Source organism: Telmatherina bonti, assembly GCF_933228915.1.
Source record: "Telmatherina bonti genome assembly, chromosome: 18".
In the NCBI taxonomy this organism is placed as follows: Eukaryota; Metazoa; Chordata; class Actinopteri; order Atheriniformes; family Telmatherinidae; genus Telmatherina; species Telmatherina bonti.
The window spans coordinates 31,694,596-31,710,403 of NC_136616.1; the positions used below are offsets into that span (position 1 = coordinate 31,694,596).

General features: G+C 44.2%; 1 protein-coding gene across 1 annotated transcript; it reads left to right on the forward strand.

Annotated features, from left to right (window-relative positions):
* Positions 1-14,140: 14,140 nt before the first annotated feature.
* On the forward strand, positions 14,141-15,808 carry LOC306769280 (tripartite motif-containing protein 16-like; the record flags this gene model as incomplete). The annotated part of the gene is made up of 1 exon (XM_079257846.1): positions 14,141-15,808. One exon carries the CDS (start codon positions 14,141-14,143, stop codon positions 15,806-15,808), a length of 1,668 nt encoding a protein of 555 aa, XP_079113972.1.

The following is a 15,808-nucleotide window of genomic DNA, read 5'->3' on the forward strand; positions in this document are numbered from 1 at the left end:
CTTCTTCCTATAATCTCAGGAGCCAGAAGAACTTCCTCATACCTTAAGTAGTTTGACTTGTCTGTGTGCAGCTCAGAGATTAGACCAATCCCTAAACTGTTAGATCAGTGAAAGAGGAGGGACCAGGAAAATAGACAGATCGAGCTGAACTCTGTGTTGTAGAAACAGGAGGAGTTTGTTTATTCCAGGAAATGAAGCAGGTGGCATCAACATTAATTTTCACTTCGCTTTATTGTGTTTTGTCTCTTAAAACTAGCAAAAGTAAAAGTTTTGTTTTTCAGTAAATATTTTCATCTGATATGTCTGATTGCCTTTTTGTCTGAATGTGTCCAAATGAAACAGGATACACACTGCAGAGCTTGAAACCCCCACCATCATGATACATTGGTTCTTACTCCCCTCCAGTGGTGATCTTGTGGTACCACAGAAAGACACAGAACCAGGGCATTCTGCTAATTTTAAGGACCTTTTTCTGATTTTAATTTACTCCAATATTCTCTATCTGTGTTGGACATTAAGAAACACAGGTTTATTTTTTCTCCTCCTCCCTGAGCCGCCACCTTATCATGGTGGAGGGGTTTGTGTGTTCTGAAGATCCTAGCAGCTATTATGCCGGGTTGCACACAAACAACAGGAGGCACGAGAGTTCTTTACTTTTCTTTTTTTTTTTTTTTTTTAAACCTGTCCTGTCCAGCATCTCAGCATACAGAACAGCAATCTGCGTGCCACATTTTTGTCAGACAGATTTGCTCTGTCAAGGGAGACATCTCATGTATATAGCTGCCCTTGATCATCTGAATATTTTTATTATTATGATAATTATTTTATTTTATTTTATTTCTTTCTTTATTTATTTATTTATTTATTTATTTTTCCTTTTATCATTTTGCAATCATCGTCAGTCTTGATATGGCCGAGCTGGACCTGGCAGGGAAAGAGGAAAAAAAAAAGAGGAAATGAAAGGAGGAAAAAGAGAGACAGAAAAGAAAGGCGTGTCTAAGCTGCTGAAGTTACAGTATTTGCAAAACAATACAAAGTACTGAAAAAATACAACAAGACATAAGTAAGGTAGTGACAACATTCAAAAACAGACAAAAAAATGAAAAATAAAAGTAAAAACAGTAAATGAATTAATAAAATAACAATTACAATACCAACCGTTATTAAACATACCTACAGAGAGTCATCAGCAACATTTAGTAGGAAGCAGATGGGAAGATGAGCGCTTTGTGGGCGTGCACTTGTGAGTGTTCAACCTGTGATCATGCAATCAAAGATCAGCTGAGTGCTTGTAGGGGAGCACGACCACGACCCGAGGTGTAGGGGAGGAACCCAAGGCCCCCAGGGCCCAGCAAGCCCACCGCGCACAGAGCCCGGGCAGGCAAAGCAGAGAGAGCCCCCGTCCCCCGAGCCCAGAGCAGTGGAAGGCCCCAAGCAGGTGCCACCCAGCGCGACGAGGCAGGGGCACCGGGTAGCACAGGGCGACGGTAAGCCGGCCCGGCGGGCGCCGGGTGCTGAAGCAAGGGCCGCACAGAGAGCCGGCAGCCCAGGGGCCCCAGGACCACCCGTACCCCCCGCCAAGACCCAGCGGGCCCCGCCCGCCCAGAGCAAAACCATCGCGGGCCGGCACCACCACGATACCAGGGGCGGGATCCACAAGGACAAGGACACGTCCGTAGACCATCCCCCCAACAACCCCTCCCCACAACCCTCCCGCTGCTTCCTATCCCCCCTCACCAGCACCCTCCCCATCCCTCTCCCTCCCATACCCTACTGTCCCCAACACTCCCACCCCCCCTTCCTCCACCCCCCCCCCTCCCCGCCCCACCCCTCCCTCCCATTCCACACACCCCCCTCCGTCCCTCCCACACACCTCCTCGCATTCAATCCTCCCTCTCCCTCCCAATGCCCCCCCCCCCCAGAGACAGCCGGAGCCGGAGGACTGCAGGCCCCAGACCTGAACTCTCCACATTCACACACCCACACCCACACACACTGCGGCCCAGGCATCGCCCAGGACAGAGGGCCCCCCGCAGTGCCCTGTCCCCAACCCCCAGGCCAGCACCAGGCCCGCCCCCCTACCCCGAGTGCTCCCCACGAAGAGGGGACATAGGAAGACCCCTGCCCCCCCACCCGCCCGCCTCTGTGGTGTGTGCATGGGTGGGTCGTGGTTCTAGTGCAAGTAAAAAAAAAAGGGGTGGCCGTGGGGGGGTGGGACCAGCTGCCAGACAGCCAGACCCACCCTCCCCAGCATTCCCTTGTTTATGTGAGTGTCTGTGTGTGTGTGTGTGTGCTCCTTGTGTAAATGTAATAGTGTCTAAGTTGTGAGTAAAAACGAGGGGAGAAAGACCCCAATGGGAGGGGATGGGCAAGGGCCACCGCTGTAGTTCTTGTCCACCCCCCATGGCCAAGGCGCCTGTCCCCTCGAAACCCTAAATGTATATTGGTGTCTATGTTGCAATTAAAATTTAGTGGGGCAGGTGGTCGCCGGGGTCCATCGGAAAATGCCCCTTAGGGTTCCCGGGACCACCGACTTCACCCGCCCCACCGTGCCCTATATGCTGTATGTATGATGTCAGGTGGCGGAAGAGGAGGGGGGCATGGGGAGGGGCACAACCAGGGGAGAAGGACTCCTCCCCTGGGCGACCAACTCCTCAGCTGGCCGCAGTAGGTGCCCCCACCTCACCGGGACAGCCCCAGGGCAGAAGGGCAAGTCCCGGCCCGCCAGGCGCCGCAGGAGGCAGCACCCTGGTTGTCCCCCCATACCCGGCGGCCCAGCGCCAGCACTCCAGGGGCTGGAGAATCCCCGATTCCCACCCAGACATCCATCCAGGTCCGGGGCCCGGTGCCACCAGCAACGCCAAGACTGCCGTCGACGGGAGGAGACAGAGCCAGAGGGAGGATCCCCTCCGCCATGGACCCTATTCCTACCCCACCCATTCCCAACCATCCCCCTCCCTCCCACGCCCCCCCGTCCACCCCCTCCTCTGCTGCCACCACCACCACCCCCTACACCGCCCCCCCCTTCCCACGCCGCCCTCCTCCCCCCCTCCTACACCGCCCCCCCTCCCACGCCGCCCTCCTCCCCCACCTCCTACGCGCCCCCCCCATGAGTGCCAGTTGAGTTGCTGATATTCTAGAAATCTGCTACTATTAATTCCATATTGTGATGATAGAGTGTCAAAAGATAAAATTCTTCTGTTATGGATAATATGCTCTAAAGAATTAATTCCTTTATTAACCCATTGTTTAAAGTTGATCATATTGTTGTTTAAAAGAATGTCAGGGTTGTTCCAGATAGGTGTGAGTTTACATGGGATTATTGATGAATTGTTTTTTTTAAGAAATTCCCACCAAGCTGTCAGAGAGGTGCTAATGTTGATGCTTTTGAAGCACTTTAACTTTTTTACACTGAAGCTGAAGAATGGAAGATTAGAGATTTCCACATTGTCACAGAATGTTTGTTCTAAGTCTACCCATGGTTCATCTAATGGACTCGGTTTAAGCCATTTTAAGATATATTGCAGCCTATTTGCTGAGAAATAATGTTGAAAGTTAGGCAAGTCTAAGCCTCCCTGATCTTCAGATTTTTGTAATGTTTTTAAACTAATCTGGGGTGGTTCATTCTTCCAGAGAAATTGGGAAGTGTATGATTCTAGTGATTTGAACCAGGTGGAGGGAGGTTTCATAGGAATCATGGAGAACAGGTAGTTGATTTTGGGTAGAACATCATTTTTATCATAGCAACTCTCCCCATAAGTGAAATGGGGAGTGACTTCCAGCGAGTGAGATCATCTTCTATAGTCATAAGAAGGTTAGTGTAATTACATTTTATCAGTTCTGGGAGCCTGGGGGGAATATTTATGCCTAAGTATCTAATGTTACCTGATTTTTTTTTTAAACTTTATTTTTATAAGTGACATTTTTAAATTTTAAACAGATCAAAACAAAAATGCAGACCACTACATAATAAATGAACACAAAAACACAGAGCATACAGGGTACATCTAGACATTCAGGCAAGGCATGAACATTGTAATTGGTTTTATACATATACCTTTCTCTTTCTTTCCTTTCCCTTTCTTTCCCCCTTTCTTTTTTTTTTTTTTTTTTCCCCTTTTCTCTTTCTTCTTTCCCTCTTCCTCTTTTTCCCTCTCTTCTTTTTTCTTTCTTCCCTTCTTCCAAAGAAGTCCATCACAAAGTCCTTTTTTTCGTGTAACTGTCCCATTTTTCCCAATATTTTTTACATTTTTCCGCGGCCAACCTTAAAGAGAATGTCAGTCTTTCCATGTCATAAATTTCAGAAACAATTTGTATCCAGTCTAGTGTAGAGGGGACATCTTCTTGTAACCATTTGCGTGTTATGGCTTTCTTTGCCCCTGCCAACAGTATTGATAACAAGTACTTGTCTGACTTCTTTAGTTTTTGAGGTACATTGCCTAAATATATGATTATAAAGTCGTATGGCAAGTCCAGCCCAAGTATGTTCTTAATTTCTTTTAGAACTTTTGCCCAGTAGGGTGCGATCTTGACACAGTCCCAAAAAACATGAAAGTGTCCTGCACAAGCATTTCCACAGTTTCTCCAACAATAAGCTTTATCTGGATCTTTACATTGTTTACTTGTAATATAAGGTGGTATAAAGAAACGTACAATGTTTTTCCATGTAAACTCTCTCCAAAGATTAGAAGAGGAAGTAGTCATGGCAACTTTACACATATTTAACCAGTCATCTTCAGAAATTATCACATCAATTTCTTTTTCCCAAGCTTTTTTAATATATATAGTTGAATGTTTTTTTAAAGATTGTAAACAAGTGTACAGCTTTGACATTTGCTTCTTTGGAGTCTTACCTTTGCAAGATTTCAAGAAAATCTTAACAAGTCCTACTTCTTCTTTCTTTGGGAGCTTAACGTTCTTATCAAAATAATGCCGTAACTGAAAATATCTGTATAGATCATGCTTTTCCAGACTGTATGTCTCTGAAAGTTGTGAGAAGCTTTTTAGAACATTTTTTTCTGAGATAGCCCAATATCCTGTGATACCTTTTTGTGACCACTGTGTAAAACCAGTATCTATCTTTGAGGGCAAAAAATCAGAATCATAGGCTGGCCATCGTAAAAATTTGGCACTCCTCTCAGTGTCGCTGTCCTTAAGTATTTTAAACCAAGTGTTTATTGGTACAACTATCCAAATGGGTAATAATTGTGAAGTTAAATATTTTTTAAGAAGAGGTCTGTCACCAAGCATGGACTGAAGAGGAGTGTCAAAATAGGATTGGTCCATTTCTTTCCACTTGGCCTCAAATGATGGGTCACACCAACACATAAGTATCCGCAGCTGTGCTGCTCTGTAATAATTTTCTAGACATGGCAAGGCTAATCCGCCTTCCTCCTTTCGTAATTGTAATGTTTGAAATTTTATTCTTGGTTTTCGTTTTCCCCAAATAAAATCTGAAATCATTCTATCCCAGTCATTGAATTGCTTAGAGGAAACTGAAATTGAGAGTGCTTGAAACAGGTAAAGAATTCGCGGTAATACATTCATTTTTATTATGTCAATTCTATTGTACATATTCATTGGCAGCAGGGACCAACACTGTAAATCGGCTTTAATATTTGAAGTCAAAATTGTATAATTTTCTTCATATAATTGTGATAAATCTTTTGGAATTTGGACACCTAAATATTTAATTTTATTATTTTTCCAATTAAATTTAGATATTTTTTGAGTTTCTAAAGATGGTTTATAATTGAATGAAATAACCTGGGTTTTTTGTAAATTTAGCTTGTACCCTGAATATGTACCAAATTCTTTTAGCAAAGACAGGAGATTGGGCAGACTTACACTGGGGTTAGATAATGTAAGAAGAACATCGTCGGCATACAAACAGGCCTTGTGTTCTGTGTCTCCTATGATGATACCTGAGATGTCCTTATGTTCTCTGATTGCCTGAGCTAAAGGTTCTATAAAGAGGGCAAAGAACGTCGCGCTGAGCGGGCAGCCTTGGCGGCAACCTCTCTCTAGGTGTACTATGTCAGAGAGACCGCCATTGATTTTGATTCTGGCGGTTGGAGAATCATACAACGATCGTATGCATCTAATTATATTGCTATTAAAACCAAATCTGTTCAAAGCTAAATATAAGTAGTCCCATCCAACAGAATCAAATGCTTTTTCAGCATCAAGACTGACAGCTATTGATTCTTTATTTTTCATTTTGTTAAAAAGATGAAGGGCTCGCCTTATATTATCATGAGTTTGTCTATTACAGACAAAACCCGATTGGTCTGTGTCTGTTACTTCAGGGATGATCGATTCAAGTCTTTTAGCTAATATTGTTGTAAATATACGGTAATCAATATTTAGAACTGAAATTGGCCTATAGGAGCCACATAGAGTTTTATCTTTACCTGGTTTGTGGATGACTGAAATTACTGCCCGTTTCCATGACGGTGGTATTTCTCCTCCTGTTAAGACGTGGTTAAAACAGTTTTTAAGTTGAGGAATAATTAAGTGTCGGAAGTGTTTGTACCACTCTGCAGGGTAACCATCTTCACCCGCCATTTTATTTGTTTTCAATTTAGAAATTGTTTTGCCAATTTCTTCTTCTGTTATTAGTTGATTTAATCTTTTATTTTGTTCTGTTCCTATTGATGGCAGGTCGAGGGAGGAGAGAAAACGGTCTATAGCTGCTTGATCCACTGATTGTGGTTGCGTATATAGTTGCGTGTAATATGCTACAAATGAATTCTGTATGTCTTTTAAATTATGATATACGTTATTATCAAGAGGACTTTTCACTTTGTGTATGAATCTGTCGGCCTGCTGTTTTCGTATCCTCCAAGCGAGAAGTTTCTTGGCTTTAGGTCCATTTTCGTAGTAATTTTGCTTCATAAATTTGGCTTTCATTTCTATTTGATCTTCATATGCTTTGTTCAATGTTTGCTTTACTTCTGCAATACGTGTTAGTAGATCATTGTTATTACTTTGCATATGTTCTTTTTCAAGGGACTTTAATTTGTCAGTTAAATTAATAATGTGACTTTCTTTTTCTTTTTTCTTCATAGAAGACCACATGATCAATTTTCCTCTGAGAACAGCCTTTGAGGCGTCCCATGAAATGCTCGGAGAAATGTTATTTCCATCATTATGGTGAATATAGTCACCGATTTCTTCTTCAACAAAGTTTTGAAATTCTCTATATTTCAAAAAGCTAGTATTAAACCTCCACAATGTTTCTTTACGGTCATTATCCAGGTGTAATGTTAAACAAACAGATGCATGGTCAGATATGTCTCTTACTCCTATTTTACAATCTACGATTCTATGTCTCTCTGACTTTAGCATAAAAAAATAGTCTAATCTTGAATGTACGTGATGGGAGTGTGAAAAGAAGGTATAACTTTTATCCGTTGGGTGCAGATTTCTCCATACATCCATCATTCCGAGTTTTTTAAGCATTTTTTTAGTTAAGGTTGCTTCTGCTTGGGTTTTTTTAATTTTGCTTGAAGAGTCTATGGCGGCGTTCAGACAGATATTCCAATCACCTCCACAGATAAACACACCAGATATTTCTGTTGCTATAAGATCAAATATTTTCTTAATTAGACAGTTGTCTTTACCAGGTGGTCTGTACAGATTTAACAAAGTTACTTCTTTGTGATCTATGAAACCTTTTACAAGTATATAACGTCCTTCCTTGTCACTGATTTGAGATGAAAATTGAAAGTCTATCCTGTTTGGTATTAAGATCACAACACCCCTAGAATTACCTTTTGTATATGAGGAGTAATACAAGTTTTTAAACCCCATTTTACGTATTTTTTCATGCTCTGCATCAGAAACATGTGTTTCTTGCCAGAAAATGATGTCATATTTATCACGTTTCATTTTAGCCAGAGCTTTGCTTCTTTTAATGGGGTTATGTAAACCATTTACATTAAGTGAGATTACTTTATAATGTTGTTTAGCCATAATCTAAAGGTGTGGAACACATATGCACCTCTCTAAATGCTCTGTTAAACACAAAAGGATCTGCAAGAACTGAAAATATAAAACATAATTGAACAAATAACTCAAATGACTTCCAAAAGTGAGGTATAAATCCACCTTCATAGTTGGGAGGGGAGTCCCAGGGAAACCGGGGGGCCCCTCTCCGTGCTTCTACTCTTCTCCAACTCCTGTCCATAGTAGCAGCACGTGGCGAAAACGCTCCGCAGGTGACGGTCTCTTATATCTTCAACCTTTATGGGCGGTGATCATCAGTGGAGCTCGTTGTAACGTAGGAAAATGTTCACCAAAGTGTCTTAATCATTCGGTAGTTTGGGGGCGTCTAAATCCTTTCAGTTTATCTTGAATGTACTTGGTATGGTCATCTCTGCTCCATCCAGTTCTTCGTGCTTTTTCCCAGGCGGCTTTTCTTGGCTTGTGGCTGAGCGCGGTGTCATCGGTGTCGGCTTGTATCACTCCTCTCTTCTTCAGATCGTCCGTAGCATCATCTGGGTTGTTGTAAACAATAGTGGTACCATCGAGGAACACACGAAGCCTGGCTGGATGCAGAGTTTGGAAACGATACCCCTTCTCTTTCAATGTTTTGCGAATAGGATTATAGGCTTTGCGCTTGAGCAGAATATCACTGGGATAGTCGTGGTCAAAATACACACGTTTCCCACTGAACTCGATGACCTTCTTCTCCCATGCCGTGCGCAATACCTTCTCCTTAGTTGTATACTCCAAGAAACACATGACGATAGACCTCGGGCTAGCGCTCATCGGGGGTTTGGGGCCAAGCGAGCGGTGGCAACGCTGGATGTTAAGAGGCGTGTTTGAGAGGTTGAGCTCAGACTTCAAAAAGTTCTCCATAAACGTTAGCATGTTGGTTCCTTCGGCCTCCTCAACAATCCCATGTATTCGTATGTTGTTCCTACGTGACCGTGCCTCTAGATCTGATATACGCGTTTGAAGATCTACTTGCATTTGCAGAGCGTGTTCCAAGGCTTCTTTCGCATCGACATTGAACTCCTCTATGTCGGCCACTCTCTGCTCCGTCTCCTCCACTCTTTGCGTAACCCCTTTCAGGTCTTCTGCAATATCATCCATGCGTTTCCCCATTTCTCCTCTAAAGCCAGTCACTTCAGTTTTCAAAGCCTCGATGTTGTCAATCAGCTCCTTTTTGGCGTCATCTTGAACCTTTCTTAACTCCGCGATGATGTTAGCTTGGATAGCTTCCATGCTAGCTTCCATAGCTAGCTTGTTAGCCGCACTGGTCTCGGAGGGCGATGGCTCTTTGTTTTTCGCAGTTTCTTGCTGAATTGCCCTTGTCTTTCTTTGCTTACTCCCTGACATACTATTTTAACCGATATTTCACGTTTTAAAATGTTTTTTTTTAGTCAGGGAGTGTCGGACCGTCTGAGAGGTAAAACCTCACGCTTGTGCTCGCTTCCGCCTCATCCCGGAAGTCCTAATGTTACCTGATTGTAAATTAGTGTTGGATGGATTTCGAAACCTACAGTTAATTGGTAGGACTGTGCTCTTAGACCAATTAATAGAGTAGTCAGATGAGGTGAGACGTGATGAGAATTTATTAATTAGTGAGATTGTTTCAGATAATGATGTTTGTGAGTTTTGGAGGAATAGTAAAATATCATCGGCATAAAGGCTTATTTTATGAAATATCCTGTAAGAACACAATGTCTGCCTGTAGATCATTTAGCCTGTTAAAGATTTTTAGTCTCTTCTCTCCGGTCCCAGCTCCGTGAATATTCCACGTGATAAACCTAAGTACTGTCATGCTTGTGGTGACAGGGTAGGTGTTAGATGCTTCCACTTGATGTGAATAAGTGTGCGCGCAGGTGTAAGTATGTGTGCCTTGTGTTGTGCGACTGTATTGAATGTTACTAAATATGTTTGAAATAATAACAGTGAGAGTGTTGGGTTATGTATGTAAGTGTTATCTAATGAACTGTGTAGTTTTGCATCTGTGTTATTTAGTTCTGCGAGGTGGCAGCTAGAAAAGAAAGAAAGAAAAGAGTATGGAAGAAGAGAGAAAAAGATGAGCCAGAAGTTGACCAAAAGAGGAAAGTGAGTGAAAAGGAAAAACAAACCCATAAGGAGATCTGTTTTGTGAAAGAGACTGGCAGTGTTGTTAACTATTGTGAGCAAACATTAAACTCTGATTAAATCCCAGTGAGACTTATTAGCTTTAATATCACCAGTGCAAAGCGTGTAGAGTGTGGATACATATCTGAGGTTCGTAGAGCCAGGGAGTGGCGTTATGGTCACGATGTAGCTGGCCATTGACATAGAGCTTGTCCACCGAGATGACCGCGCGGGTTCATCCGTCCAGGAATTTCCTCCTGATGGGGAACAAGATCTTACGACGCTCCAGGATCTCTCTGGGGAACTGATCGCTCATGCTGATATGAGACCCACGGAGCTGTCTCCCACAGCGCTTCACCTCTTCTTTTTCTTTTGTGTAGCACGAATTTAGCAACTATTGGTCTTGGTCTGGGGCTGCACGGTGGCGCAGTGGTTAGCACTGTGGCCTCCCAGCAAGAAGGTCGCTGGTTCGATCCTTGGCTGGTTTGGTCTTTGGTCAGAAAGTGGCCTTTCTGTGTGGAGTTTGCATGTTCTCCCCGTGTATGCGTGGGTTCTCTCCGGGTACTCCGGCTTCCTCCCACCATCCAAAGACATGCATGATAGGTTAATTGGTCACTCTAAATTGCCCCTAGGAGTGAGTGTGAGCGTGAGTGGTTGTTCGTCTCTCTGTGTGTGGCCCTGCGATGGACTGGCGAGCTGTCCAGGGTGTACCCTGCCTGTCGCCCAAAGCCAGCTGGGATAGGCTCCAGCTTCCCCACGACCCTGAATTGGAATAAGCGGTTCGGAAAATGAATGAATGGTCTTGGTCTGCCCTCCGATGTTTTTCTTCCCATGCGATGAACACAGTGAAAGGAGATGGCTTTTACCTTTTCCTCTGGAAGCTTAAGGTGGGATCGGATGAATTCTTTCATGGTTACCTCTGCGTCTTCCTCTGGCTGCTCAGGGAGCCATGAAATAACTAAGTTATCTCTCATGCTACGGGCCTGGATATCTAAGACTAATTCTTTCATTTTTTTATTTTCCTCCGTTAGTCGGCATACTCCATCCGTGAGAGTCTTAACAGAGTCTCGTTGTTCTCCGTAGCTAAAGCTTCTACCTGCTGCTGGCTGTATTTTAGACTGTGCTTTAACGACTGGAACTCCCGATGTAGAACTTCCAGCAGGGAAAGCCTGGCGTCTAGGCTGGCTAACTTCCCGTCGATGAAGATTAGGATATCCGTTGTAACACTACCTGTTGGAGAACCTGGTGAGGTTACTTCGGGGGAATCCACTGGGCGAACTCTTTTTGAGGTGGAGCCGGTTTTGGACGCCATCGCCGCGGTGTTGCTGGTTTTCCCCATTACAATCCACGAGAGTTCTTTTCAACTGATGTTTACCACAGTATTTTCTCTTACACCACAGGCACACCGTAGAACTGGTGACACACAAATGATGTACATAAAATTAACATAGGCTTTTAAATGACATAAATTATACAATAGACAAACAATAAAGTAAAACATACCACTTTGGCCTGCTAGTGAACAAACCGGTGCTCATAGAAAATACTTATTTAGCTTCAAAACTCTCTTAACGAGCACGATGTCGGGTCTGTCGGCTTCTGCTGTTTTCACTGCTTAGCGCTACACAGGAAGTGACCTTTACACGACCTTACACTTATCTTAATAGTTTGACAAACAAAATTTCTCTTAAATGTACCATATTATTTAATATATGACCCTATAAAGATTACTGAAATGCTAGGAATACAAAAATAATTATGTAAAATAAATTGCAAATGTAATATTCTCAATGACATTATCTTACAAATAGCTCCGCCTAGTGGTACATCTGAAACTAAGTAACTTCAACCGTTACAGCTATGTTGTCAGGGGTTTTATGCCCCTGGTAGGGTCACCCATGGCAAACGGGTGTCTAGGCATCTCAAATACTTAGTGCATCTCAAAGACCCCTATGATGACAACGACCATCAGCAAAAACATTCCCTTGCCCGGATGTGGGTCACCAGGGCCCCCTTCTGGAGCCAGGCCTGGGGTGGGGCACGAGCGTCTGGTGGCCAGCCCTTTGCCCGGTGGGGCCCAGTCGGGCTAAGCCCGAAAGGGTTACATGGGCCTCACCTCCTGTGGGCTCACCATCTGCGGGAGGAGCCATAGGGCTCGGGTGCAATGTGAGCTGGGCAGCAGCAAGAGGCAGGGATCCAATCCTCAGCTGCAGAAACTGGATCTAGGGATGTGGAATGTCACCTCTCTTGTGGGGAAGGAGCCTGAGCTTGTGTGTGAGGGTGAGCGGTCCTGGCTAGATATAGTTGCACTCACCTTAACACATGGCTTAGGCTCTAGAACCAGTACCCTTGAGAGGAGCCGGACCTTCTTCCACTCTGGAATTGCTTATGGTGGGAGGCGCCAAGCAGGTGTTTGCCGTGTCATTAGACCCCGGCTTGGTGCCTGTACATTTTGGTTTTGCTCGGTGGAGAAAAGTGTAGTTGGAGGGAGTGTTGGAGGGTTCTCTTTCTGGGGACTCCATTGTTCTGCCTGGGGACTTTAATGCTCACCTGGGCAATGACAGTTAGACCTGGAGGAGAGTGAGTGGGCGGCATTGTCCCCTCATTTGAACCTAAATGGTATTTTGTCATTGGACTTCTGTGCACGTCATGGTTTGTCCATACTGAACACCTTGTTCGAACATAAGAGTGTCCATATGTACACCTGGTATCAGGACTCCCTGGGCCGCAGTACAATGACCAATTTTGTCGTCATATCATTGGACCTGCAGCCACATGCCTTGGACATTCAGGTGCAGAGGGGGGGGGGGAGCTGTCAACTGATCACCACCTAGTGGTGTGTTAACTCAGGTGGTGGGGGAGGAAGCCGGTCAGATCTGGCAGGATCAAATGTGTTGTGAGGGCAGAGACCCCTGTCAGAGTGAGCTTCAACTGCCACGTTCAGCAGAGCTTCAACCATGTCCCGAGTGAGGTGGGGGACATTGGGGGGCTGTGTTCTATGACTCTTTTGTTGAGGCGGCCAGTCAGAGCTGTGGCCGTAAGGTCGTTGGTGCCTGTTATTTTGGTAATCCCAGAACTTGTGGTGGACACCAGCAGTGAGGGATGCCATCAAGCCAAAGAAAGAGTCCTATCGAGCTTTCTTGGCCTGTGGGACTCTGGAGGCAGCTGATAGGTACTAACAGGCTAAGCGCCTTGACTTTCATGTGTCACCGTGTAGTTTGCTGTTATCCAAGGGCTCTGCAAGATCTCGGTAAGTTTTGTCAGGACCTGATCATGGTGGCACCTGAAGAGCCCTGACACAACATCACTTTACATCCTGATAATACATGCTGGAGACCAGTACAGTATGTATATGGATGAAGCTCTACTGTCATCTACAGATATAAATTACACACAGATATCCTGAATTAGACATGCAGTTCAAAGATTGCCCTAATGTGAAAACTGAAGAAAAAGATTGAAAAATCTTAAAACAGGAGGTCACAATGAAGTTTAATGAAACAATGAGAGGTCTGTGTCAGCATATGTGTATTTACTTAGGTATTTGTGTAAAGATTTGCAAGGCAAATGAAGATGTCTTGAAGCAACATTCACCTTACTTGACTGATGTCACTGCAAAATAATGGAATCAATAGTAGAAATAAAATACAGCAAAATGTATGTTTTTTTCACTACATTAATAATAAATATTTTATTATTATTATCTTCCTTTAAACATTTTATAAAAACACAAAGAAATAGTTGTTTGTTGATTTAACATAAACATGAAGTTGAAACAGTTGGGAAAAGCTTCATGTTTACTGCAACTGCCTTATTTACCTGCATGAAAACACCACTGACTGCCACTCTCTTCAGTTCGACTGGTTTTAGGTTCCTCCCCCACGATCCACATATCTGCCAGTTGAGGGTTCAGTGTGATCTCTGTGCTGCAAACAGAGCTGACAAGACAGAGTGAGGAAGAGGAGGACTTTGGTTTGGCTCTGAGACTTGGTTTTCAAAGAAGTGAAACTGTTGAGACACTGACTTGTGGAGAGGTAAAATGGCTCAGAAAAGAGTTTGGATGGATTCAAGGAAATTCTCGTGCTCCATCTGTGGGGATCTCCTGAAAGATCCTGTGACTATTCCCTGTGGACACAGCTACTGTATGGACTGTATTAAAACCCACTGGGATGAAGAGGATCAGAGAGGAATCCACAGCTGTCCTCAGTGCAGGAAAACTTTCAAACCGAGACCTGGCCTGAAGAAAAACATCATGTTAGCAGAGGTAGTGGAGGAGATGAAGACTGGACTCCAAGCTGCTCCAGCTAATCACTGCTATGCTGGACCTAAAGATGTGGCCTGTGATGTCTGTACTGGGAGGAAGCTGAAAGCCATCAAGTCCTGTCTGGTATGTCGAGCCTCTTACTGTAGGAAACACCTCCAACCTCATTATCATGTGGCTCAGTTGAAGAAACACAAGCTGGTGGACCCCTCCAGGAATCTCCAGCAGCTCATCTGTTCTCGTCATGATGAGGTGATGAAGATTTTCTGTCGTACTGATCAGCAGAGTATCTGTTATCTCTGCTTAATGGATGAACATAAAGTTCATGAAATGGTTCCAGCTGCGGCAGAAAGAGCTGAGAAGCAGAAGGAGCTGGAGGTGAGTCGACAAGAAATCCAGCAGAGAATCCAGGACGGAGAGAAAGATGTGAAGCTGCTTCAACAGGAGGTGGAGGCCATCAATGTCTCCGCTGATAAAGCAGTGGAGGACAGTGAGAAGATCTTCACTCAGCTGATCCGTCTCATCCAGAAAAGAAGCTCTGATGTGAAGCAGCAGATCAAATCCCAGCAGGAAACTGAAGTGAGTCGAGTCAAAGAGCTTCAGGAGAAGCTGGAGCAGGAGATCACTGAGCTGAAGAGGAAAGACGGCGAGCTGGAGCAGCTCTCACACACAGAGGATCACAGCCAGTTTCTACACAACTACCCCTCACTGTCAGCACTCAGTCAGTCTACACACTCATCCAGCATCAATATTCGTCCTCTCAGATACTTTGAGGATGTGACAGTAGCTGTGTCAGAGACCAGAGATAAACTACAGGACATCCTGACAGAGACATGGACAAACATCTCACTGGCCCTCACTGATGTGGAGGTTTTACTGTCTGAACCAGAACCAAAGAGCAGAGCTGACTTCCTGAAATATACAACAAAAATCACACTGGATCCAAACACAGCAAACACACACCTGGTATTATCTGAGGGGAAAAGAAAAGCAAGATTAATGACTCAACAACAATCTTATTCTAGTCATCCTGAAAGATTTGATTCTTATCAGGTTCTGAGCAGAGAGAGTCTGACTGGACGTTGTTACTGGGAGGTGAATTACAGTGGAGGAAGAGTTCACATAGCAGTCGCCTACAAGAGTATCAGAAGATCAGGAAACATACACGGATGTTTATTTGGTTTCAATGACAAATCCTGGTCATTATGTTGTGAAACAAGCCGTTACATATTTTTTCACAACCAAGTCCAAACTGCAGTCTCAGGTCCTCCTTCCTCCAGAGTAGGAGTGTATCTGGATCACAGAGCAGGTTTTCTGTCTTTCTACAGCGTCTCTGAAACCATGACTCTCCTCCACAGAGTCCAGACCACATTCACTCAGCCGCTACATGCTGGACTTCGGTTTTCAGTTTTTGGAGCCACCGCTCAGTTTAGAGTCAAACAGTAA